Here is a 27,126-nt window from a genome sequence, read left to right as displayed (position 1 = left end):
ATATATATATATATATATATATATATATATATATATTCTATTCAATGGATAGATGTATAGTATTGTCATGTGCTTACTGCTGCCTCTTTTCTCTTATCCACAATGTTTTTTGTATCCACAGGGGTCGCAGTGGGAAAATACGAGTTCTGTCGATGAAGATTGGTCTCCTCTCCCTTTGTAAGGGTCATTTGGAGGAGAAATACAAATGTAAGTTCTGTCTGTCTATCTGTCTGTTTGTTTGTCTGTCTATCTATCTATCTATCTATCTATCTATCTATCTATCTATCTATCTATCTATCTATCTATCTATCTATCCATTTGTTCATCTGTTTGTCTGTCTGTCCATACATACATCTGTCTGTCTATCCATCCGTCTGTACGTCCGTCCGTCCATTTGTCTGTCTGTCTATCCGTCTGTACGTCCGTCCGTCCGTTTGTCTGTCTGTCTGTCCGTTTGTCTGTCTTTCTGTCTGTTCGTTTGTCCGTTTTTCTGTCTGTCCGTCTGTCTGTCTGTCTGTCCATTTGTCTGTCTGTCTGTTCGTTTGTCCGTCTGTCTGTCTGTCCGTTTGTCTGTCTGTCTGTCCGTTTGTCCATCTAGCTGTCTAACCGTCTGTCTGTCTGTCTGTCTGGTTGTCTGTTTATCTGTCTGTCTGTCCGTTTGTCCGTCTGGCTGTCTGTTTATCCGTCTGTCTGTCCGTTTGTCCGTCTGGTTGTCTGTTTATCTGTCTGTCTGTCCGTTTGTTTGTCTGTCTGGCTGCCTGTTTATCTGTCTGTCTGTCTGTCGGTTTGTCTTTCTGTCTGTCTGTCCGTTTGTCTGTCTGTCTGTCTGTTTATCCATCTGTTTGTCCGTCTGGTTGTCTGTTTGTCTGTCTGTCCGTTTGTCTGTCTGGTTGTCTGTCTGTCTGTCCGTTTGTCTTTCTGTCTGTCTGTCCGTTTGTCTGTCTGTCTGTTTATCCGTCTGTCTGTCTGTCTGTCTGTCCGTTTGTCCATCTGGTTGTCCGTCTGGCTGTCTGCCTGTCTGTCCGTCTGGCTGTCTGTCTGTTTATCCGTCTGTCTGTCTGTCTGTCTGTCTGTCCGTTTGTCCATCTGGTTTTCTGTTTATCTGTCTGTCTGTTTATCCATCTGTCTGTCTATCCATCTGTCTGTCTATCCGTCCGTCTGTCTGTCTGTCTGTCTGTCTATCTATCTATCTGGGTTACCCTTTTAATAATAAGGTGATTAATGCTTAATATAATTTTGACAAAATATTACATTAAAGTACATGTAATGTCGTGTTAAATAGAATATAAAATTTCACTGTAAATTATATGGTATTCATACTTTTTAAAAACAGAATGTCTGCACACCAAGGTTATTGTTTCCTTTGTCGCGTATCCAACATAAGCATTTTTACCGGTGATATGCGTGCTTTGGCCCTGTTTTTGCATTTAAAAATGTAAACCAAAAATTGTATATTATTAGAATAAAAGCTAAATATGATAATTATCTAATTCATACTAAAATAGCACTGCTGCACTTTGTGCTAGATTGTGTAAAATTTATTTTGTCCAAAAACCTCTACCACATATGTGTGTATTAAATATCAAATATACTTAGGATGAGGTCTAAGGCTAAACAACATTATTCATTATTTTAGCTGGTTGAGATTTTTATGTATTTTCTCATAATTTGTTGGTGTTTGTGCCCTGCAGGTATTGTTAGATCACATGTAAAAATCCCTTTTAATTAACGTGTTTGTGAAGCACCGCAAACCCCATGATGCCCTACCCCTTTTTTCTGTCCTGTTTTGTTTCTGAAAGCACAGTCACCTGAAAGCATAGACTGCACTCCCATGATGCATCTCTCCACATAATTGGGCTTTTTGCTCTTTTAAGTTCTGACTCATCTCAGGAGTCTTTACTCCTCTGAGTGATCAGAACTCACAGTAGGCGAATCCCTGAGCTGTAAGCGATCTCCGTGTCTGAAGCACTGTAGACAGAAGGAAAATGATGCATCATGCTTGTTGGGATGAAAAACATGTTTTTTTTTTGTTTTCGGTCAGCAGTTTGAGGTTCACTCAGCCCGGTCAGCACTTTGTAAAGCAGTGCTGAGTGACACACAATCACAGACGCCTCGGTGCTGGGCTAGTTCGCTGACCTTGAGTTAACACACCACACAGTGAAATAGAGTCTGTGACTTTAGTTGTGTGTGCTGGAGTGAGAATAGAGTTTATTGAACTGCTCTGATGCTCTCAGGACAGAGGTCTGGAGTTCAGTGCTGTGTGTGTGTGTGTGTGTGTGTGTGTGTGTGTGTGTGTGTGTGTGTGTGTGTGTGTGTGTGTGTGTGTGTGTGTGTGTGTGTGTGTGTGTGTGTGTGTGTGTGTGTGTGTGTGTGCGCGTGTGTGTGCGCGTGTGTGTGCGCGTGTGTGTGCGCGTGTGTGTGCGCGTGTGTGTGCGCGTGTGTGTGTGTGAGAGACGCGTTTTTATGATTTATGAGGACACCAATTTGTATAATGACATGGGTATTACACTGGTATTATGATGTAAACATGAAATATGAGGACATTTCATGAGTCCTCATATTTAAAATAACTTTATGTATGTATGGGGAATGTATGTAGTATGTAGGGGAATAGAATGTACAGTTTGTGTGTGTGTGTGTGTGTGTGTGTCAGCTCTGGCAGGGGTCTGCTCTTGCTGTGGTAATCAAGGTCATCTTCGTCCCTGAGCCAAGGACAGAAAGAGAGAGACCGATAAAAGATGGAAATGACACTTATCATTAACTGAAGGACTTTTTGTTTGCTTTACTGTATAATCTGTTTATCCACATTATATAAACTGTAGATTACATAAACTGTAGATTACTGAAGGTTTTGCTTCAAATATTAAATGGAGAAAAAAAGACCAGCTAAATGAGCTTTTAAATTCATCCATACAAATGATGTGAGCTGAGCGTTTGAACTGAGGTAAAACACTCTCTGATGTGTTGAATTCATGTGCGTGGAAAAAGAATGAACTATTAGCGGTGAAATATGATTTTATCAAACTACAGCATGTTTTTTATTCATACAGTTTAACAGAGAACTTTTTAGAAAAGCTTTGACAGATGAGTCATACAGTATACAACAATATATGATTAATTTATGTTTTTTATATTCTGTCCATCTGTCTTTCTCTCTGTCAGTCTGTCTATCTATCTATCTATCTATCTATCTATCTATCTATCTATCTATCTATCTATCTATCTGTCGGTCCGTCCATCTATCCACCTATCTGTCTGTCTGTCTGTCTGTCTATCCGTCTGTCTGTCTCTCCGTCTTTCTGTCTTGTTCTGTCTTCCTCTCTGTCTATCTGTCTATCTATCTGTCTGTCTGGCCGTCTGTCCGTATATCCATCTGTCTGTCTGTCTATCTATCTATCTATCTATCTATCTATCTGTCGGTCCGTCGGTCCGTCCATCTATCCACCTATCTGTCTGTCTGTCTATCCGTCTGTCTGTCTTTCCGTCTTTCTGTCTTGTTCTGTCTTCCTCTCTGTCTATCTGTCTGTCCGTCTATCCATCTGTCTGTCTGTCCGTCTATCCATCTCTCTTTGTCTGTCTATTTGTCCATCCATCTGTCCATCCGTCCGTCTTTCCACCTATCTGTCTGTCAGTCTATTTATCTATCTATCTATCTATCTATCTGTCTGTCTGTCTGTCTGTCTGTCTGTCTGTCTGTCTGTCTGTCTGTCTGTCTGTCTGTCTGTCTGTCTGTCTGTCTGTCTGTCTGTCTATCTATCTATCTATCTATCTATCTATCTATCTGTCTGTCTGTCTGTCTGTCTGTCTGTCTGTCTGTCTGTCTGTCTGTCTGTCTGTCTGTCTGTCTGTCTGTCTGTCTGTCTGTCTGTCTGTCTGTCTGTCTGTCTGTCTGTCTATCCGTATGTCTATCCATCTGTCTATCCGTCTAGCTGTCTTTCTGTCTCGTTCTGCCTTCCTCTATGTCTATCTGTCTGTCTGGCTATCTATCCATCTATCAATCTGAGATAGATAAATATTTCCATCCATCCATCCATCCATCCATCCATCCATCCATCCATCCATCCATCTTCTTGTCTGTCAACATTCTCATTTTGACATCTCTTAGGGGTTGCTCACATAGAATGTGATTTTGCACTGTACTGCTCTGGTTTCTTTTTTTTTTTTTTTTTCTATGTAAATGTGCTAGTAGAACATCTCTGGCCATTGTGCTCTCATCTGGCATCTTTTGCTATTTCTCTCTTAACATTTTAAAAACACTGTGTTAATTAAAAGAAATTATTTCATAAACTTGGTTTATAACTTCATTTCTATATTCCATTTTAGACATTCTACTAATTCTAAGTAATTATATATATATATATATATATATATATATATATATATATATATATATATATATATATATATATATATATACATACACACACACACACACACACACACATGTTGACTACCTATTGGAGTATTAGTAGACTGTTAAGGTTCGGGTAAGTTTACATGTAGTTGCAAAGTTACTTATAGTCAGTAGAATGTCTGTTGGTGGACTATCAAAACAAAGTGTTATCTAAACTTTAGGGCTGATTTCTTTGTTTGTGTCTCTCAGGTCTGTTTAATCAGGTGTCATCGGCGGGCGATACGTGTGATCAGAGGCAGTTGGGTCTTCTGCTGCATGATGCCATTCAGATCCCTCGACAGCTGGGCGAGGTGGCGGCTTTCGGCGGGAGCAACATCGAGCCCAGCGTCCGCAGCTGCTTCCAGCATGTGCGTGAACACACTCACACACACACATCAGTGTGTCATGCCCATCTCAGCATGTGTTTATGACTGATGTCTTATCCAGTTCTGAATTATTGAATCCGTCTGCTCGTGATATCCTCACATTACCTCACACAAGATCTCTGTGTGTTAATGGTGTCAGTGCAAGTGTTCATATTTTTGTCCTTCACTAGTGTGAATCCTACATCAGTTAGACTAGGAGGCTATAAATACACACTTTAAAGAGAGAGAGAGACAGAGAGAGAGAAAGGGTCGCCCTTTTGAAGTATTTGCAGCTTGATTTTTATTTTTTATCATTTTTACGGGACACTCTGTCCATCCATCTGTCTCTGTGCCTGTCTGTCTCTCCATTTCCCTGCCTTTATTTCTCTACATCTCTGTTTCTGTCTCTCTCTTACTTTATCTGAATCTCTATTTGTCCTTTCTGAATCTATTTATCTACTGTTCTGTCTGTCTCTCTATCTGTCTATCTAACGTTTTATCATTCTATATTCTATAGATGTCTACTCATCTGTCAATATGTCTCGGTCTGTCTGTCTGTCTGGTCAGATTGCACTCAGTGTCAAGTCTGAAGTGTTTTGAAGAGAGAGAAGTTGTCATTTATAAATGAGTGAGGAGATCAGAATGGACTGCCAGGAAGAGATGTCAGCACTGCAGAGAGAAAAACACTAGATATAAAAGCTAGGTGTGATTTTTAAAGGAGGCCAGATTGCAGAGCAACATTTCAGATGGTGAGAGAGGAAATAAACGAATGATGAAAGACAGATGAGTGGAGGAATGACGGACAGACAGGACAGTGTCACACCTGAAGCCATTTACAGGCTGTCAGTGCTGATGGATGGAATCACCCAAACAGTCAATTTCTGTTTCTCTCGTTGCTCATGGTGTCTGATGGGAAATTTAAGAGCACAAAACATGTCAACAGGTCAGAGCTCAGAGCTGTAGGTTATGACAGATCTCAACATCTCAGTGCAGACCTATAGACATTTATCATTTCAGAGGTGTGGGTGTGTGTGTGTGTGTAACATCTCTTTTCAGTGTGTTCCGCCACTGACACCACTGCCAAGTTTGTACGAATTCCTGCCAAAATCACTTAATCATTGTCTTATTTGATAATTTATTTGCCATTGACTTGTTTGTTTTGTAAATCTGAAATATGAGAATTTGTTTACCACAGAGTTCAAATAATTACAAGAATGTTCCAGGTTCAAAACAAGCTCCACGGGTCGCATCTGTGACATTCTGAAGAAATACCACAGAAAATTATTCCAGCTCCTTCCTCAGTTTGTAAAAACACACCGAAATCATGTTTGCAGTGGAATACACAACCAGGATAAACATTAAAATACGGGCCGTTTTAAAAGTATAGCCACAAAACCTAAATAATAAATATATTAAAGTGATAGTTCAACCAAAAATGAACATTCTGTCATCGTTCACTAACCCTCATGTTGTTCCAAAACTGTATGACTTTTTTCTGAAGAACACACACACAAAAAGATTGAGAAATGCCTCAGTGTTTTTCCCCTTTATTAAAGGATTAGTTCACTTTCAAATAAAATGTTCCTGATAATTTACTCACCCCCCATGTCATCCAAGATGTTCATGTCTTTCTTTCGTCAGTCGAAAAGAAATTAAGGTTTTTGATGAAAACATTCCAGGATTATTCTCCTTATAGTGGACTTCAATGGCCTCCAGATGGTTGAAGGTCAAAATTACAGTTTCAGTGCAGCTTCAAAGGGCTTTAAACGATACCAGATGATGAATGAGGGTCTTATCTAGCGAAAAGAAAAAAATACAAATGTATATGCTTTATAAACACAAATTATCACCTTGCACGTGCTTCCGCTTTCCGCATTCTTCAAAAAGCTTACGCTGTATGTCCTACGCCTTCCCTATTCTACTTACGAAACTGGCGCCGCGTTCGTTCCATAAGTTGAATAGGGAAGGTAAAAAAGTGGACTAATCCTTTAAATAAAGTAAATAATGATGGAATTTTCATTTTGGGTGATTTATCCCTTTAATGTGTTTTTAATCATTTATTACCCATGTCTGTGTTAAATTTTAACTTCATGACCATGTAAAGACAGTAAACCCTGTGACTTTGCCTTCTGTGCAGTAATACCAGAAAGAGTCTCTACACATAATTATATCAGTAATTATGTCTCAGTAAGCTGTAACATATTCCCACCACTTAAATAGATGATTTAGAAGCTATAAAGCTCAAATAATATATCTATTTATACATGAAATATAATACAGCTCTTTAACAAATACACAAGCAGCACATTACTGCTCAGAATGTCTTGCCTCATTGGCTTCCATTGTAATTACATTAGCGACACAAACTGAACTTGTATTGAACCTGGTTTATAGAGATGATACTGACGGGCTGTATGACGTATGTTGTAATATTCTTTACAGTTAGCTAATTTTCCTATCATTGCACTGGTTAGAATCAGCCAGTACCTGCTGACATCACTGAACGCTCCTCTGTCTTGACTGGAATATTTATGAGTCCGTTTTGTCTCTATAAAAGCAGCCATGCGATTGACAGTCATTTATGGTGGTCTGGTAGGAAATGTTCCAGGCATCTTCTCGATTTCAGCTAGGCTGCTTTGTTTACGAGTTATTCATTCATTCTCATGCTATTTATGGGCTTTCTGAAATCCCTCCCTCATTGGCTGTTTGTGCTTGCTCTCTTTTCTCAGGTGACCAATAAGGTTGAGCTGGAGCCGAGGCAGTTTATTGATTGGATGAGGCTGGAGCCGCAGTCTATGGTTTGGCTTCCCGTCCTGCATAGAGTGGCGGCAGCAGAAACGGCCAAACACCAGGCCAAGTGCAATATCTGTAAAGAGTTCCCCATCGTGGGCTTCAGGTACACACACACACACACATTTATTTACCCTGAAGAGGGTTATTATGACATAATGACTGGAAAAGGAGGAAAAGAAGATTGCAGGAAATTGCACCAGTTCTTGCATCTATGCGACAGATTTGTAGACAGAGTGCGACAGAGTTGCACTAGATCAGGGGTGTCCGGTCCTGCTCCTGTATAGTTCAGCTCCAGCCCCAATTAAACACACCTGTACCAGCCAATCAAGTTCTTACTAGAAACTTCCAGGCAGGTGTGTTGAGGCAAGTTGGAGCTGAACTCTGCAGGACAGTGACCCTCCAAGACCGAGTTTGGACACCCCTGCCCTAGACAAAGCGTGATATCAAGCAAGATCTGTGAGAGATTTAAGACACACACATATGGGTGCGTGCCGTGCCGTCTAGGAGCAGAAAGGTTAGATTCACTCCTGAGGCCCAGCATTCATCTAAATGTCAGCATCTGATAGCACTCTAAACAAGAGAGAGACTGATGAAAGGGTTTGTGGGAGAGAAATCTGCTATTCAGTCTGTTCTCTGATCAGCTCTGACACTTTTCAAAGTTCAGCTCTAAGCTAGGGCTGTCAATGTTAACTCGCTAATAGTTGAATTCATTACATATAATGTCATTGAACAGGATGGGGTAATCCTAGGGTTTCAGCCATTCTCCCCTCAATAATATGATGCGTCTCAGAGGAATTCCTTGCATTGTGTACAAAATGTCACAAGATCAAATAATGTTCAACTGAGGTATTAAATGCAATAATATTAAAATTGTATTTATTTGTTTGTAGGTGTATGTTAGTAATAGTGGCCATATTTTAATTTGTAAGTTCACTCAAAAAAAAATATATTTTATCCCACATGCTTCATTCAATTTTTTGTGAATTTTCTTCAGGGGTAGACTGTATAGCAAAGTCAATGGTAATGCATGTTTAATGGCAAATTTAATTAATTAATTAATTAATTAAAATATATCATTTATTTATTTTTATTAATTATTTTTTATATTGTTTATAGAAATCTTGTTAGTTATAATATAGTAATAATTACATGTATTTAGGGCTGGGCGATATATCGCATGCAATTGTCATGCGCATTTCGTCAGTAAAGCCGGTTCCCTGATTACTGCGAAATCGCCATCACCTGCTTTCAAATGGAGCAGCATTCAATAGACAGAACCATAGTTCACTGACAAGCTACGCAATATCGTGTTCATTATCGCAGATGAATCGCCTTCGATAATGAACACGATATTGCGTAGCTTGTCAGTGAACTACGGTTCTGTGTATTAAATGCCGTTCCATTTGAAAGCAGGTGATGGCGATTTCGCAGTAATCAGGGAACCGGCTTTACTGACGAAATGCGCGTGACAATCGCATGCGATATATCGCCCAGCCCTACATGTACTTAATAATAAAGTATTTAAATTATAATTTAAAGTTATGCACACAGCAATCCCATAGATGGATTTTTATGGTTTGTGGTGAAAAGCGATTTATTTGAAATCATTTATCATTAAAAAATATATACCATTCATTATATGTTGAAGTGTTATACACTACTGGTCAAAAGTTTGGAAACATTACTATTTTTTATGTTTTTCAATGAAGTCTCTTATGCTCATTAAGGCTGCGTTTATTTAATAATAAATATTTTTAAATAAAAAATACAATATTCTGAAATAAAAGAATAAAAGTTCTTTTAAAAAAAAAGAAAGAAAAAAAAAATACCCCAAACTTTTGAATGGTAGTGTATATTTTTACAAAAGATTTCTATTTTAAATAAATGCTGATATTTTTAAACTTTTTTTTTTCATCAAAGAATCCTGAAAAAGTATCACAGGTTATAAAATCATATTGCAATGATTTCTGAAGGATCATGTGACACTGAAGACTGAAATAATGATGCTGACAATTCAACTTTGCATCACAGAAATAAATTATATTTTAAAGTATATTAAAATAGAAAACTATCATTTTAAGTTGTAATAATATTTCACAATCTTATTTTTTTTTTTTTCCTGTATTCATTATGAAATAAATGCAGCCTTAATGAGCATAACAGACTTCATTCAAAAACATTAAAAATAGTAATGTTTCCAAACTTTTGACAGTAGTGTATATTATATATTAGCAATTATGAAAATATTGATTAATGTTTTAATTAATAGTTTAAATTAAGACTGGGAAGTGATCAAATTTTTTAATCTAATTACTTACATGATGTGGAAATTAATTAATCGAATTAATCGCAAATTTATCGTACATCAAATTTGGCAGAGAAATGATCCCCAAAAGATGATTAGTCATTAGTCATGAGAAGTCATTATTGTGTAAAGCATCAAATAGACATAAAAAAAAGAAAAAAAAAGAAGAAGAAATCTTTTATTTGATTCAACAGAGAATTTATCACACAAACTTTTGGACCATGAGGTTGAGTAAATGATGACTGAATTTTAATTTTGGGGTGAACTATATCTTGAATTTTTTATTTATTTATTTATTAATTTTATCAATATGGAAACATGAAATTGACAGTATACATACACAGTAAAATCCCCAGAGTTAAATCAACTCTGCTCAGAGTACATATGGTCCCTATCTAAATAGTGTTAAGCTAACACTGAAGCACAGTTAAAGTTAATGAGATATTGTAACAAAGGGAGACTCAGGCAGGAGATCCAGGTGCAGCATTTATTTACAAGTGAGAGTGGTAGTACAGGCAGGGTCAAAACAGGAACAAACAGGAACAGTGAGGAACAGGCAGAGTCGTAGTCAATGGACAGGCAAAGATCAGGGCAGGCAGCAACGGGTCAATAAACAGGAAACAGGCAGTAACGGCAACAAACAGGCAGACAGGAATAATAATGCTCGGAAATGACACACTGGGTAATCAAGACTTCGCCGTGAGGTGGTGTGTGTGTGAGTCTTTTATAGCCCTGGTAATGAGTTTCAGCTGGGTGTGGTGATTAGTGTGGAGTGTGCATGGCTGTATGTGGCAACAGGTGATTGGTGGAGTGAGTGCATGTGATAGGCAGAGAGGATTATGGGTAATGTAGTCCGGGATGTGACAGGAACAGATGTGATCGTGACAGATATTTAACCAATTAATAATGCTGTGACTGAAGTCAGTTGTAGTTCTTGTGTTTCTCTTTTCTTCAGTGATTCTGCTTGTTAACAGCAGGTGTTCATCACTAATGCACAATCATCACTTAATTAATTGCTTAATTATCTCATTAACTTTAACTCTGCTTCAGTGCTAGTTTAACACTATTTAGAGAGGGACCAAATGTACTCTGAGCAGAGTTGATTTAACTGTGGAGATTTTGCTGTGTATGGTCAATGATGTTTTATGAATCATTTTCTTAGAGAAGTTAATTTACTGAAGGCTACCAAGAAAGCAAGGTTACTAAGTTTATTAAATTAATTCACAATATGTGCACATTTATTATTATTGTGGGGGGCGACACGCCACACAGGCACAACAGCTCTGCATGACTAATGTATCACTTTTTTATTAACTATATTCACAAACTTGTTAACTATAGTCTATCATGAACTAAAGGCTACATAGGTGCTGAGAACCCATGGAAAAATTTGATATTCTCCATTCATTTTAACCAATAAAAAATGACTGCGGCTTTCAGATGCGATGTTCTTTTCATTTTTATAGTTCACTTGAGGCAGTTAATATGGGATTTTTTAACAACGCATGTCGAGTGCGCATCAGTGTAATGTGCTGCAGGAATCTCTCCACAAAGACACCCGCGCGCTCGATTATGGAGCATGGGCATCAACCGGCAGAAACATTGGCACCTATTTCAAATATTTGAATGTGATTTGTCGTTTAAATCATGTCAGTTGACCTATAATGCATGACAGGTGCTGCCACCGCAACCAAAGTGTGAAAGCACGTCTGAATTTAGCAGTGAGCGTTTAAATCTTATCTGTGTTGTTTTATCAAAAAACCTTGCATTTTAGTCTTTGTATGGTAGAATGTCAGTGAAGCTCAATATGTGTGAAATTTTGGCTATAAGCAAAACACACCGTTGATGGTAATAATAGTAAAAGCCACCAGAAGACTGCAGTAAATAATTATAACAATACAACATTTTTATTATGTTATTACATATTAATAATATATGTTTTCTTGTTTGCTTCTGAATTTATGGACCTGCATTAATATCAGCAATGTGCACATGTACAGCACCATAAATACATTCCCAGGCTCAGAGTTAATGAATCTGTGTGTGTGAGAGAGCACTACAGTGTGTGTGGTGAGGGATGTATCGGGTGTTAGCTCGTCATCACACGCCTCCATGGTGTATTTTAAACAGCCACTGTTTGCTCTTGTCACAATAGGTGGTGACCTTTTCAAATGTCATGCATACATACATGTATTACTGATAACGCTGCCATATTTAGAAACTTTCGCTAAGTCTCAGTGACAACCTCCTCCATCTCTGAGGACTGACCGCATCAGAGTGGACCATCTTGTTTTCTGAGATGTTTCTTTGAGGCAGAGCTCGGTGAGATTCAGTCGGACGTTTGACAGAGGAGATACGGACTGTGTTTTGTCAGTGATGGATAGTAGAGAAGACTAAATAGAACGAGAGAGAGAAACTGAGAAAATAAAGTCTGAGTCGGTCAACCTGGATTTATTGAGACCTTTGAGAAAAACTTTGTGTTAATGGAGAAGAAATCCTTGGGCATAATTCTGTTAAACTGATGAATTCACTTACAAAGCCAGGCAAATGTCATTAATTGTTTAGCAGATTAACAGTTGTTAATTGTTGAAGCAGTAATCCTCAAGAGTCTGTGCGTTACAGTGATTTTGCCAGGGTTAAGGGTTAAGCAGTCCATCACGGCTAAGCTGCACTCACTTAACGAATGGCTTTTTACAAGTCGGCGCTGTAGGATGGAAAACCTTGTATGTCTAAAACCGCTACTTTTCAGGAAATGGGGACAAAAACACTGTTGTCATAGTTGATATTGTGGCTTTATATATGGTCAGACACTTGCATGTGTCATTATGTTTTTAGCATTTTACCAAAATCAAACTCAAATGGAGTTGCAAGGTTTTTGACTAGCGAATATCTGACATGAGTGTGTTTTGTCCGTCATTAGAACGGTCACATCTGAGACAGTAAGTGCATTGCATTACGTTTTCATCAACTGGTTACAAGTTATAACGTTTACTGTAGCTTTTTCTGATATTTGACCAAAATCTCATCTTATTAAAGATGAAGTTGCCATGTACAGGCTATTTAAAGGATTAGTCCACTTTTAAATAAACTTTTCCAAAGTTTACGGGGAAAAAAACTAAACTGGTGCCGCGTTTGTTCCGTAAGTAGAATAGGGAAGGCGTAGGACATACAGTGTAAGTGTTATGAAAAATGCGGAAACCGGAAGTACGTTCAAGGCGATATTTTGTGTTTATAAAGCATATACAGTTGTATTTTTTTCGAAAATGACCAATCGTTTCACTAGATAAGACCCTTATTCCTCGTCTGGTACCGTTTAAAGCTCTTTGAAGCTGCACTGAAACTGTAATTTTGACCTTCAGCCATCTGGAGGCCATTGAAGTCCACTATACAGAGAATAATCCTGGAATGTGTTCATCAAAAACCTTAATTTCTTTTCGACTGACGAATGAAAGACATGAACATCTTGGATGACATGGGGGGTGAGTAAATTATGAGGAAAAGTTTATTTAAAAGTGGACTAATCCTTTAAGACAGGACTGGCTATGAATAAATGATGAATGCTAGACACTCTTCTCTGCTCCTAAAATGCATAAAACATTAGTCTTTTATATATGTAGTGTTTCTTGAGTAAAGAAAACACTATACTTGCTCATAAAAAAACTTTTTTTACCCATGCATTGCAAACAAGCAGAGATGTTCAAACTGCGCTACATTTCATTCACGATAATGGCGGGTGGAGTTGTGAGGTTTGATTGACAGTTTGAGAGTGATCCAATGGAGTTACTAGGGCTGGGTATTGACACAATTTTCACAATTCGATTCGATTTCGAGTCAGTTGGTACTACTATAATAATTTTGAAGGTTAAAATTAACTTATTTATATCCAAACACTTAAATTGCACTCAATGATGGTTTTTTTTTATTATTTTTTTTTAATAATAAATAAAGTTTAGACTAGGGCTGACCGATATATCGCATGCGATTGTCACGCGCATTTCGTCAGTAAAGCCGTTTCCTTGATTACCGCTAAATCGCCATCACCTGCTTTCAAATGGAGCGGCATTTAAAGGTGCTAAAGATGTTTTGTTTTAGACAAAAAAATCCTCTCTATCACCTTTAATAGACAGAGCCGTAGTTCACTGACAAGCCATGCAATGTTCATTATCGAAGGCAATTCATCTGCGATTTGAACGCGATATTGCCTGGCTTGTCAGTGATCTACGGCTCTGTCTATTAAATGCCGTTCCATTTGAAAGCAGGTGATGGCGATTTAGCAGTAATCAGGGAACCGGCTTTACTGACGAAATGCGCGTGACAATCTCATGCGATATATCGGTCATCCCTAGTTTAGACTTACATAATCATATTTCTACTCCAATTTCGTTTTTTGAAATATGAACATTTAAATCATGGCTGTCATAACTGATTTATTCAAACATACATTAAATATTGAAGAACATTAAAAATTATAATGAATATATGTAACGTGCATAGCTATATTTATCACAATGCTGCTTTCTAGAGTTCATTTTTCTAATGAGTTTATGTTCACTGAATATGTATTTCTGAGGTAAATGTGACGTTACGTGTCATTGTTAGTGATGTCTTGGTTGAAACACTGATTGAGCTATTACACGAGACATGATACAGATTTAGGTAAGTTGTACTGTATATTTTAACATATCTTCAGATGTTTAGTCATGTTTATTTCGTGCTGTAACTGGTAATAAAGCGGAGAAGAACATGTTCACATGCGCTCCATGCTTCCACTTCTTTTTAACTGAGATGCTACAGCGATCTGTCACATCACATTAAACAGCGCCAAAATGATATTTATTTTTGGAATCTCATAATAGGATGGATGTCATATGAATCTGAGACTTTGCTTCATATCAAAAGTAACAAAGCACAAAGATTATTGCGATTTATTGGATGGAAGGCGTGCTACATGTTCTGTTCATTCATCTGAAAACAGACTAGACTAATTGATTCTTGGGATTTAAGAATCGATATCGGTTTGTAAAAATGAGAATCGATTAAAATCGAGAAATCAATATTTTTTTTACCCAGCCCTAGGAGTTACGAGGTTTAGCTACAAGCTCTTTTTAATATTTTTCATTGTTTATAGGGAATTTATCTTGAGTACCTATAGAGTGGTATTGCATTCTTTAAATCTCTGAAGAGTCTTTAGTTTTATCAGATTTATAAAAGACAGATACAGCTGTACTGAATCTTTCCGAAAACAGTAGAGCTCCTGGAGGCATGCCGTGGGTCGGAGTCAGGAGCAATACATCATTGCATTATCCCTGAAACTTTTGATTCGCTATATGCAGAGCTGGGTAGTAACGGATTACATGTAATCTGGATTATGTAATCAGATTCCAAAAATCAAGTACTTGTAATTAGAGTAAACTACTTTTTAAAATACATGTAATCAGACTACAGTTACTTTTTCTTGGATTACATGATTACATATTATTTATACTTTATTTATTATTTAAGTTCACAATTCATTGATTCTCCAAATTTTTCATTTTTTTAACGCTTATATTTTTTTTCATTATAAACCTGACGCTTATTTACATTCGTGATTCTTCAAGTTTTTTTCCGGTGGTGAGGGGGAGGGGTGTTGAATCGTGCACAGAAATCAGCAACAATAAGAAAAGATGGAAAATGGAGGGGAACACGGCCTTTAACCGCTGAATGTACAGACATAATTTCCACGGCATCAGATTCAGTTAGATTTTTCTTCATTGTTATTATCATATGCAATTCAAGTGTTTTGAGATGAAATATTTGACCTAGCAATGATATTGCTGTGAGTTATGTTCTTTAGTATTCAGTAGTGTTTTTTCTTTGTTTATATGCACTTAAAATGTTTTGAGATAAATATTTGACCTATAAATGTTGTTGCTGTGAATTTAATCATGTTTGCAATATTGCTATTGTTTGATGTTTTTTCATTGATACTGTCATATGCACTTCTAGTGTTTTTGGATGAAGTATTTGATGTAGCATTGATGTTGAAGCAGACTATTTTGAAGTATTAACTGTCCATACATTGCACTTTAAAAATAATCTGTGGAGGCTCTTGTTGGTGAATAGAATATATATTTTCTTTGTATCTGTCAAAATAGTACAAGATTATCCTACAATATATGTGACATCAAATAAGAGTTAGCACAAAAGTAATCTAAATGTAATCCAAAAGTAGTCAGATTACGTTACCAAAAATGTGTAATCTAAGAGATCATATTACTGATTACAAATTTTGACACATAATTTGTAATCAGTAACTGATTACAATACATAAGTAATCTACAACAGCTCTGACTATACATTTGTGTTGTTTATACGCACTTACGCACCGTTTGCCAACAAAACACAGACATTTGATGCAGTTTTACTTACTGCCTGCGGTTCCAATTCATGACCGGGATCTTATCGCTGTGACCGCTCCATCTTTCAGTTTCAAATGATCTGCAATCCAGTGTCAAACTGTGCCTTTTTTAATAAAAGATTTATCATCGAAATGCCGGGAACAAACAAACACACTTACACAACTCTGTTGCTGCCCCGGATAAACAAACATAGAAATACTCTGCCATACGTCCAACTCGTTTTTGAAAGTTTAGCATATGAAAATGCAACTCTTTTTAAGTCAGAATGCATGAAATGGCTTTAAAAATCCCCTTTAAATATTTGCAAAACCCACAGATAGATGTAAAAGGTCACCAATAGTTATGATTTATGAAAGAGGTTTCCACCCAACACCAATGAAGTGCTTTAGTACGTTGGCAGAAACATCAGTCATGTTAGAGCATGTGTGGGTGACCCAAGTTCAGTCTGGCTTGGGTCATTTCCCAATATCACCCCTCTCTTCCCTGTCTTATAAATGAATCAGTCCAGAGTAATCCCAGTCCCATTTCTGATTTTGAGAGTTCTGTTTATATGAACCCTAAACAAAGCTTCAGCGAAAGAGATTTTTTATTCAAATTGAGAAAATAATCAGATTTTAGTGGTTCCATGCTTTTTCTTGTTGATTGAATTATTTCAGTTCAGTTGGATTGATTGAGGTGTTTACATTTTTTTTTTTTTTTTTTTTTTTTTTTTTTTAAATCGCGTCCACACAAGCACGGTTTTAAAAAAATATCCGTCCACATGCAAGCGCAAAAACACACTATGAAGCGCTGTCAAAAGCCATGTTGGCCAATCAGAAGCCTGGAAAAAGTTTATTAGGCCTTCTGGTTCAGTAGGCTAACAACATTGCCATTTTATTACTATTATTAATAATTCCATAGATTCTCCTGCCAAGTAATGCCTGCTTATAGTTAGTAACAAACTAAGATTGAAGAGGTTATTTAATTCCCCCCCCCCCCCCCCCCCCTTATTAATATTATTAGTAGTAATAACATTTTATAAGTATTATTTTTTTGTACCTGAGAACACCTTCTTATCTGCAGTACACTCACTGTAACATTCATGCTCTCATGACATTCAAACTTCATTAAATCGTATTTTAGATCCGTTTTATAACGAAACTAATATAAAAGCTCTTGACGAATATACGAAAGGTATAATATTTAGTGTTTCTCAGCCAGGTCCTCAGTGTGAATGCTGTGGTCTCAGATGGGCCATCTCAGAGAGAAGAGGAGCCGTTTCAGAAAGTGCAACAGCTTTTTACTGTCATATCATTTATGCAGCAGCGCGGGGGAAATATTGCACAGCAGAGGAATTAAATTCTATTGAATTTGCATTTCCTGGAGAGACCAAAAGGAACCAAAAACAAACACCACACACAGTGCTTTCCTCCTCCACATCCAATTTACATTTATATGAAGAAAATCTGTTTAATAAAAATACTTTTAAACTGTGTGTTAATGATGTTACCGAATCAAGCGTGACGTGACTGGAGTTAATGAACGTTCTCCAGAAGACTGTGAATTTCAGACAAATTCAATAAAGAGTGGATTATAGTTTGATGAAACTACACAATATCAGGCTGTTTTAGAATTAAAGATTTTAAAGGAATAATCTAAAATGAAAATTTCTCCCTATTTACTTTATTGATTTACTTATTTTCTTTAAAACAGAAATAAGTGTTCACGCTGCTTTTCCATACAATGAAAGCTTGTTATCATACTAATAGTCAGTGTTTTCTTTTCCTCTCTGCAGATATCGCAGTTTGAAGCACTTCAACTATGACGTTTGCCAGAGTTGTTTCTTCTCTGGTCGCACGGCGAAGGGTCATAAACTGAACTACCCCATGGTGGAGTACTGTACACCGGTAAGTGAGTCACGTCTGAATGTCTGCCCCTCTCCTGCAGTCTTTCTCTACGCATCAAATTAAGGCATGTGTAATGAAGCTTGCAAATTGGAGCTTATAAAAGAGAAATTTTGCATGAATGGACATTAGAGTGGGCATTCAGTAGTGCTAGAGCTACGGCTCTGTTCCAAAACCCACTGAGCTGCCTTCCTGTCTACTGCCTACATGAGCAGCTACCTTTCAAGACAGCTATCTAAATGAAATCTGTCCTCATAAATAACTTGAATCGCCCCACATATCCAGCTACCAGTGAACGTTCTCAGAACTTTAGCTAATGTTCTGGCAAGGTTTTCTCAAAAGCTGTGAACAAACGTTCTTACAGTAATGTTAAAGGTGCAATATGTAAGAATTTTACAGTAAAATATCCAAAAACCACTAGGCCATTTTGTTCACCTGAGTACTTACAATATCCCAAATGTTTGCAACGATTTGTAAATCGTTAGAAAATTGCAGTTTTAACCAAGACTCCAGTACGTGTGAGGAGTCGCCTGTAAATTGCGTCATACCCGCGTTACCCTCGGTTTCCGGTTTTATTTTGTAGAAACCATGGAAACACCAAAGACTTTAATACTTACATGTTTTAATAGCCAATGGAACAACTGTTTTGAGATATTTATAGACTGAAAAGCTAATTATTGTTATATAGCTCAACACATTTATTCTTTTCTTGATTTTTTGCGAGTACCATGTGAAGTAGCTAACATAGCATAATCAGATGCAGCTTTATTTTTAGTAACAGTAATACAGAATTTTCTCCATCATACAATACATTTTTAAAATTAATTGCATGCCATTTATCAACACAAGCCATCCAGCATTTAGTATGATATTCTAAAATCGATCTATCTTACTGCAGTGTGCTACAAGTGTGTCACAGCAGCCGCCAAGCGAACGCACAGAGTAACGTTATAACATAATTTTCAACACTCAAATATATGTAATATGATAAACAGAGCTGCATTACCTCATACTCATGACCGGAAAAGTGGAAGCAGCACCGGCGACTGTGTCATAATAAAAGTTCTGCTGCTCGTGAGGCGCGTGTTGCGCAATCGCTCCAGCGGCCTCGTTCAGCTCCCACAACACTCGGTCCTGTTCTGCTTCATACTACAGTAATGCTAAAAATCGCATCCATGAACATGATTTCTTTCCGATTCCTATCCCAATTCTTTCCACCGGCTGTGAGGTGAAGACCACATGTCCCAAGATTCCGTGCTCAAACTTGCCGTCATCAAGCTACACCTATGTTTTGAATAGGCCTCTAGCAACCTCTAGCGGACAGAAAATATTACATATTGCACCTTTAATAGAACATTTATTCATAGTTATCTGGTTTTGTTCTCAAAACGTTAGGGAAAAAAACATTTATACATTGTTCATTGTTTTTTTTTCTGAAATGTTTTAGTTGGACATTCATCTAACGTTTTTTTTTTTTTTAAATATTATTGACTACTTATTTCTAAATGTTCAGAGAAAGTAAAGTTTCCATCATGTTTCAAAATGTAACGTTTCTTTAATGTTTTTGCTAACGTTCACATTAACAAGAAAAAATGTTTTTAAACCATTTTCTCATTCTGAGAATGTTCAGAAATTAATTTTCCATAGCTTAATCAAAAGCTTTTAGATCATATTTTTATTAGCTGGGTAGGCAGCAAGAGTAAAGCACATGCAAGATTCGAGGGTTAGGGTTTGCTGTTAGCATGTTGCTAAGCTAACAACACAGTGCTCTAATGAGCATAAAAAGCACGACTCCTACAAATATTAAGTAAAAGGTAAATTTTTAAGCAAGTAAAGGAAACATGCAATGCTGCTGTAGAATCTTAGCTCTTGTAGGAGGCATAATCCTGCTTAATGCCTTTTGGAACAGCCGTAGCATCAGAAGTTTAGTTTTTATTCCAGCTAGGACTATAAAGTGTGTGGTTGGTGAACAGGAGCTCATGGTACAAGAGTAGGTTAGTTTCTCCTCCACCGCTGCAGGCGAGATGGAGAGTTGTTAAAACTCAAAGGGCCTTGATCTATTAGCGTCATTGGCAGGATTTCCTACCACCTCCACAACAGAAGCAAAGTGTGCAACCTGAAATTTAATGTGTTTCATTTAAAAAGTTCAGTTTCAGAGTGTGAAATTGAAAAGATGTCACTGTCATTGATCAGCATGACAAAAGGTAAACACATTTATTTTTGCTCTCTTCGACTCTGCAAATTCAGACAAATTAGACTGAATAATGATGCAACTTAAAAACGATTTAACTTTACACACTGGCACTTGAGTGAAGAAATGTTGCCTTTTTCATTAGTCTAAAGATGGCTGACTGGAGGGCTGTGCATTGGCCATAGTAGATGGTTTATCTCAGGCTCAAGTTGTTTTTGTGTGGTGTAGTTAAGTGGTTAAACAATAGTTTGTAGGTTCAAACCCCACAAAGGACCCTGAACACAAGTCAACTAATTTGCCCAAAAACATTCCAAACCTGTTATTCCAAAGAAAACTAAAGGAGACATTTTGAAGAATGTTCACGCTGCTCTTTCCCATTCAAAGAAAGAATTTAATGAGCAGAAGTTGTTAAAGTCTTGATGAAACTGACTGATCTTTTCTTTCTTATTGTGACATACACCGTTCAGGCATAACATTATGAGCACTGACAGGTGAAGTGAAAAACACTGATTATCTCTTTATCACGACACCTGTTAGTGGGTGGGATATAATAGGCAGCAAGTGAACATTTTGTCCTCAAAGTAGATGTGTTAGAAGCAGGAAAAATGGGCAAGCGTAAGGATTTGAGCAAGTTTGACAAGGGCCAAATTGTGATGGCTAGAGCATCTCCAAAACTGCAGCTCTTGTGGGATGTTCCCGGTCTGCAGTGGTCAGTATCTGTCAAAAGTGGCCCAAGGAAGGAACAGTGGTGAACCGGTGACAGGGTCATGGGCGGGCAAGGCTCAGTGATGCACATGGAGCGAAGGCTGGCCTGTGTGGTCTGATCCAGCAGACGAGCTACTGTAGCTTAAATTGCTCAAGAAGTTAATGCTGGTTCTGATAGAAAGGTGTCAGAATACACAGTGCATCGCAGTTTGTTGCCTATGGGGCTCATCATAGCCGCAGACCAGTCAGGGTGCCCATGATGACCCCTGTCCACCACCGAAAGCGGCAACAGTGGGCACCCTGACTGGTCTGCGGCTATGATGAGCCCCATAGGCAACAAACTGCGATGCACTGTGTATTCTGACACCTTTCTATCAGAACCAGCAGAGCATCAGAACTGGACCACGGAGCAATGGAAGAAGTTGGCCTGGTCTGATGAATCACGTTTTCTTTTACATCACGTGGATGGCCGGGTGTGTGTGCGTCGTTTACCTGGGGAACACATGGCATCAGGATGCACTATGGGAAGAAGGCAAGCCAGCGGAGGCAGTGTGATACTTTGGCAATGTTCTGCTGGGAAACCTTGGGTCCTGCCATCCATGTGGATGTTACTTTGACACGTACTGTACCACCTACCTAAGCATTGTTGCAGACCATGTACACCCTTTCATGGAAACAGTATTCCCTGGTGGCTGTAGCCTCTTTCAGCAGGACAATGTGCCCTGACACAAAGCAAAAATGGTACAACAACGAGTTTGAGTTTGAGGTGTTGACTTGGCCTCCAAATTCCCCAGATCTCAATCCAATCAAGCATCAGTGGGATGTGCTGAACAAACAAGTCCTTTTCAAAAGGTGGGGATCATAGAGACAGGAACTAAACAGAGGTGGAAAGAGAGGAGCTGCAACAATTGAGAATATGGGGAACATGAGGTGTTTTTTTTTTTTTTTTTTGAATATTCAAGCATGAAAACCTATTCTCATTAGCATATGCATCTATTTAAATTTCATCTCTCTAGTAATAGCCGTTGTGTTATCTAGGTAATCTGAATGTCCCTTCAATCCATGCCAGCAGTGAGACACCACTGTGACCTTGAGCAAAGCTCTTTAACCCCGGGTTACTGCAAGTGGATCGTTCTCGTAATAAGTTTATGGCTCTGTTCTATGAAGCGTCACAGAAACGTTCCACTGGCCCAAGAATATCGATCACGAGTGTCATATTACTTTCATAAGACAGTTCTATAAAGTAGTAGTTAATATCAAGTGACATTTCCAAACCAATGTTGCCAGCTATTTTATTTTTGCTTCGCCAACAAAAATGGTTTACAATGTTGTGATCTATAGAATTGTAATTCTAGGCAAGCGAAGTGATGCAGTGAAACATTTCAGTGCTCAGACAACGAGACTCATCCTGTTAAATTACTGGGCCAGAACTAACTGTTATATAATAAGATCGTGTTGACAGCGCTGAGCTAGAAACTGCTTTCTGGAGACCACCAGCTGCTATTACTAGCAAGTGACTGATTTATTGTTTTTTGTTTGGATATAAACTCTTGTTTCTCCTCCATCATCTCTGTCCAGTCTTTCGTTGTCTTTTTGTTTTTGGTTGGCTTTCAGCGGGGCAGCAGTAATCCTGAATTCATCACTCCTGTCAGACCTCTATCACACACACACCAGCAGTTGTGAAATGTCCGGATACTTCATCTTGACAGGAAGAGAATGCCTTTCATTTCCTTTCAAATCGGCATATCCCAGAAACACCCCACTCCACCAACACACATACACATATCTATAAAACACATTTACTTGCGATTCAACAGCAAATATTGTCATCAGCATTCAGAGAGCGGAAGATCAATATTGAACAGAATATGCTTTTTGTTGCCCTCGGTTGGGCTGTTACACCGTTATTGCTTTTTCATTGTGGTGATATTGCTTTTTGTTGTTGTGATATGGTTTTTATTAGTTGTGAGGTACAAAGAGTTTCTTTATCCCTGTGTCAGTCTAAATGAGTAATGTGTTGTGTTCAACTCGCGCTTTCAGCAGGAACTTTAGCCAAAGTCCTTTTTAAAAGAAAAACTTGGCCTAAACATGAAACTCGTGTTGTCATATTTGTCTGATAATTTTTCCTCCATCGAAAAACACAATATGCAAATTCATACAAGATTTTTTTTTACAACCGAACAAGGCAGTTGAAAGCATGTAGTTTTGGTGTATCACGCTCCAAAAAAGACAAAATGCACCATACAAGTAGTCAACTTGACGTACACTAGTTTTGTTGCAAAATATCAGTATTGTTATCATGTCAATACTACACGTATTGTAAATAATCCAGTGGTGGTAACGATCCGGTTGACACTCCAACATAGTAGATGGCAGTATTGCACATTAATGTTAGTTTCCAGTCGTCATAAAATTGAAATAAAAGGATGAAGATTTCCATAGGAACTCCCTAGTTTGCAGAAAGTGCCAATCAACAGGAAGTTCTTTCTCTGCACTTTTGTACAGTAATGGTAACAGACTGCAAAGCTGCTATCATTGGTGTGTTTTTGGTGTAAAACCCAGTGTGATCCACCAAGTGTACATATGCAAATGTGCAAAAGAGATAGGTTATCTAGCTTCCTAGTTTGTTCCTCACAAAAAGGCTAAAAAAATATATTTATTCAGGTCGGTCCAGCTCATTTTCATGCATGTTCTGTCTTAAGAAAAACTACATAAAAATGTATCTATAAGGCAATTTTTCCATTCTAAATAAACTAATGAGATTTTCTTGTTTTCAGCAGCTAGATTGAACTTTCATGAGAGCATCAGATCTGGAGTTTATGGGTTCTGTTGTTCTTGACTTTAGCAAACCACACTGTTGGAGACAGAATCCTTCTGTGATACATGGGCTGTCACATCCTTGTTTTTGCGGTTGGTCTTCCAGTCTGCAAGAGAAATAGGATTTGGTTTGTGAATATGTGCAGATAAAGAAGACACAGACAGAGAAATCCAGGATTGAAACACCTCAGCTCAGTAGACAAATGGAGGATGAGATGCGCATAGATGGATCAGTGTCGGATCTGCGAAGACATGTGTGCTGTGAGAGTGCCAGTGTGTGAGAGAAAATAGTACGGTAGTGATGGGCTAATGAGCTCTACGTGCTCTCTTTATACTGCATTTCACTCAAACTAACCCAAAACGTGTGTGTGTGTGTGTGTGTGTACACTCTTACCAATAAAGGTTGTTTATTGGCTTTATGGTTCCATGAACATCCATGGAACCTTTCCATTCCACAAAAGATTCTTTATAAGGTTCTTTTTATATTTTTAAAATGTTCTTCACAACAAGACAAAAATGGTTCTTCTATGGCATCACTGCGAAAAAACAAGCTTTATTCTTGAGAGTGTATACTTGTGTAACCCTGCCTCACACCTCTGCTGTTAATTTTATGCCCTTCTAAATATAAAGGAGTGGAAAGTTGTGTTTTCAGGTCAGAGATATATAGAGAAGCTGCAGGCGCAATTCCCATTTGTTAGCAAAAGCAATGATGCAAGTGTGTGTTTGTGTCACCTAATTAGAGAGAACCTGAGTTGTACCTTCTGGATGGTTTCTAGGGCTTTGCTGTGGTTGCAAGGGTTTTGGATGGTTTGTGTTTTGCACAGACAAAAGACCCTCTGCCAAGTCTTTATGATATTCTGTGTGGCTTGGGAGGAACATTTCTATGACATCCCTCAGTCAATGTGAGTCGTTTCATTACATGCCTGTTAGGGGAAAATAGGGAATTTCATTCGTAGAAAACCTGAACATGAATTGATACGGCTCAAAAATATTTAAGAAATACTTCTTACCTTATGTACAAGGTTGTACAATTATAGTTTGACTAACATCTTTTAAAATAATTTAAAATGCCATCTGTTTGTCAGTAGATGTACACTACTGTTCAAAAGTTTGATTGTTTTGAAAGAAATTAATACTTTTATTCAGCAAGGATACTTTAAATTAATCCAAAGTGACAGTAAAGACATTTACATTGGCTTTTTGAAATCTTTTAAAAAATTCAGTGGAACTGAAAGCTGAAAGAAATGAGCATCAAATCATCATACTACACTCTAAAAAAAATGCTGGGTTAAAAACAACCCAAGTTGGGTTGAAAATGGACAAACCCAGCGGTTGGGTTAAATGTTTGCCCAACCTGCTGGGTAGTTTTATTTAAATTAACTTTTATTTAAAAATTGCTATATGGCTAGCTTAAAATGAACCCAAAATAGTTGGGAAATTAAAAACCAGATGCAATTAGAGAAAACAATAATAGACAAAAGGTGAATGTTTATTAATAAGCTTTAATATTTTATTAATATAAATTTAATAGTTTATTAATATAAATTTATTAATAAGCAATTTAATAAATGTTTATTGTTTAATAAGTATTCATTAAACATTAATAAATGTTCATTTCCAACATACTTTGGGTTAATTTTAATTAAGCAATACAAAAAAAATCCAATTTTAAACAATAGTTGAGTTAAATAAAACTACCCAGCAGGTTGGGCAAACATTTAACCCTACCGCTGGGTTAAAACAACCCAATTGCTGGGTTTGTCCATTTTCAACCCAACTTGGGTTGTTTTTAACCCAGCATTTTTTAGAGTGTAGAATGATTTCTGAAGGGTCGTGTGTCACTGAAAATTGGAGTAATAATACTGAAAATTCAGATTTGATCACAGGAATAAATTACACTTTAGTATATATTCACATAGAAAACAGCTGTTTTCACTTAATTCACCATATTACAAAATGAATGTTTTATACAGACTCCAAACAGTACTTTATATGATACAGTGCAAAGCATAAATGAGTACACCCCCTCTGTACAAATACAAAAGATGTATTTTCTTCATGATCACTAATACAATTCATGGGAAAAACTACAATGTATTAAACATATACATAATAAAAACTGAGAAATATGTCATTAGTAGCCATAAAATGAGTAAATTAGCCAATTTTGTTTAAATTAAGGATTGCAGAAATGAGTACACCCTAAATTTAATTCAACAAATGTATAATATTCTAGTACTTAGTATGCTCTCCATCATTTTGAATATACAAGTTCATGACAAATTGTCACATCTGTCCTGTTTTACTCCTGGATGATGAGCTCCTTAAATGCCTTGATCTTAAATGGTGAGTGTTGCTCAACTCGTCTCTACAGAATCCCCCACAGGCGCTCAAGAGTGTTAAGATTGTTAAGAGTGCAATACGTGTCCACAGAAGGTTTTTCACCTTGGGAGAATGCATATCCTCATTGTCATGTTGAAAAATTCCCAACAATGCAGGGAATGAGGAAAGGGTAACATCTTCTGTTTCAAGTTTGTGTATTAAATTACACAGTGGTGTGGAAATTCATGACAGCATTGATAAAGCACAACTCCCTCACACCTTCAGCACTCATACATCCCTATATAAGAGCTTTACTACCACTGAACTTTACTGTGGGAACCAGGCACTTCTCACTGTACTCCTCTAGCAACACCAGAACATTTTGGATGCTGTTAGATCCAAAATGATTGATTTGGTCTCATTAGACCAGAGTATTGATTCCCAGAATCTATATTTTGTAAATATGGGCTTTTGAAATGGCTAACTGACTTTATTGTGCTTTGGCTTCAGTAGGTAGTTCCAGTGAGAACAACAACCATGTATGTCATTTCTGCAGGCTGCATCTTACTCTGTGAGATAAACAGTCACTCTTTTCATTGCTTTTGCTGGCTCTGAGACACTCGTTTGGTATTTCTCCTGTTCTTTGTTTAGCAAAAAAAATCCCTCATCACTAAATGAAAGCTTAAAATGTAAGCCTGATTATTTCAGGGGCCTTGCCACAAGTCCATTGTTTTTGAATTTCTGTGTTACTTTTGCTATATTTTCACACTTAAAACAATGATTTGGTAATCCTCTTGTACCACTGTCCTCTTTTGTGCTAAGAAATAAGTCTCCTGACAGTTCTCTCCCAAGTCGTTCCATTTTTGTCAGCATTAAGTCTGAGAATGATTCAGTGGGCTATATAACACTTTTAATTGTCAAGAAATTACTTCTTTTTAAATGATTTGGTTC

General features: G+C 37.5%; 1 protein-coding gene across 4 annotated transcripts in view; it reads left to right on the top strand.

Annotated features, from left to right (window-relative positions):
* The window catches only part of utrn (utrophin), a 286,896-nt gene that overhangs the window by 216,600 nt on the left and 43,170 nt on the right, over positions 1 to 27,126 (top strand). For all 4 annotated transcript variants that reach the window (XM_067372391.1, XM_067372392.1, XM_067372389.1 and 1 more), the window contains exons 64-67: positions 122 to 207; positions 4,604 to 4,761; positions 7,488 to 7,654; positions 18,032 to 18,143. In XM_067372391.1, the coding sequence (XP_067228492.1) occupies positions 122 to 207; positions 4,604 to 4,761; positions 7,488 to 7,654; positions 18,032 to 18,143 (523 nt within the window). The remainder of the gene's footprint in view (positions 1 to 121; positions 208 to 4,603; positions 4,762 to 7,487; positions 7,655 to 18,031; positions 18,144 to 27,126) is intronic.

This window comes from Chanodichthys erythropterus, chromosome 20 (assembly GCF_024489055.1).
Source record: "Chanodichthys erythropterus isolate Z2021 chromosome 20, ASM2448905v1, whole genome shotgun sequence".
Lineage (NCBI taxonomy): Eukaryota > Metazoa > Chordata > Actinopteri > Cypriniformes > Xenocyprididae > Chanodichthys > Chanodichthys erythropterus.
The sequence above is the reverse complement of the archived record's forward strand: the minus strand, read 5'-3'. Positions and strand labels throughout refer to the sequence as shown.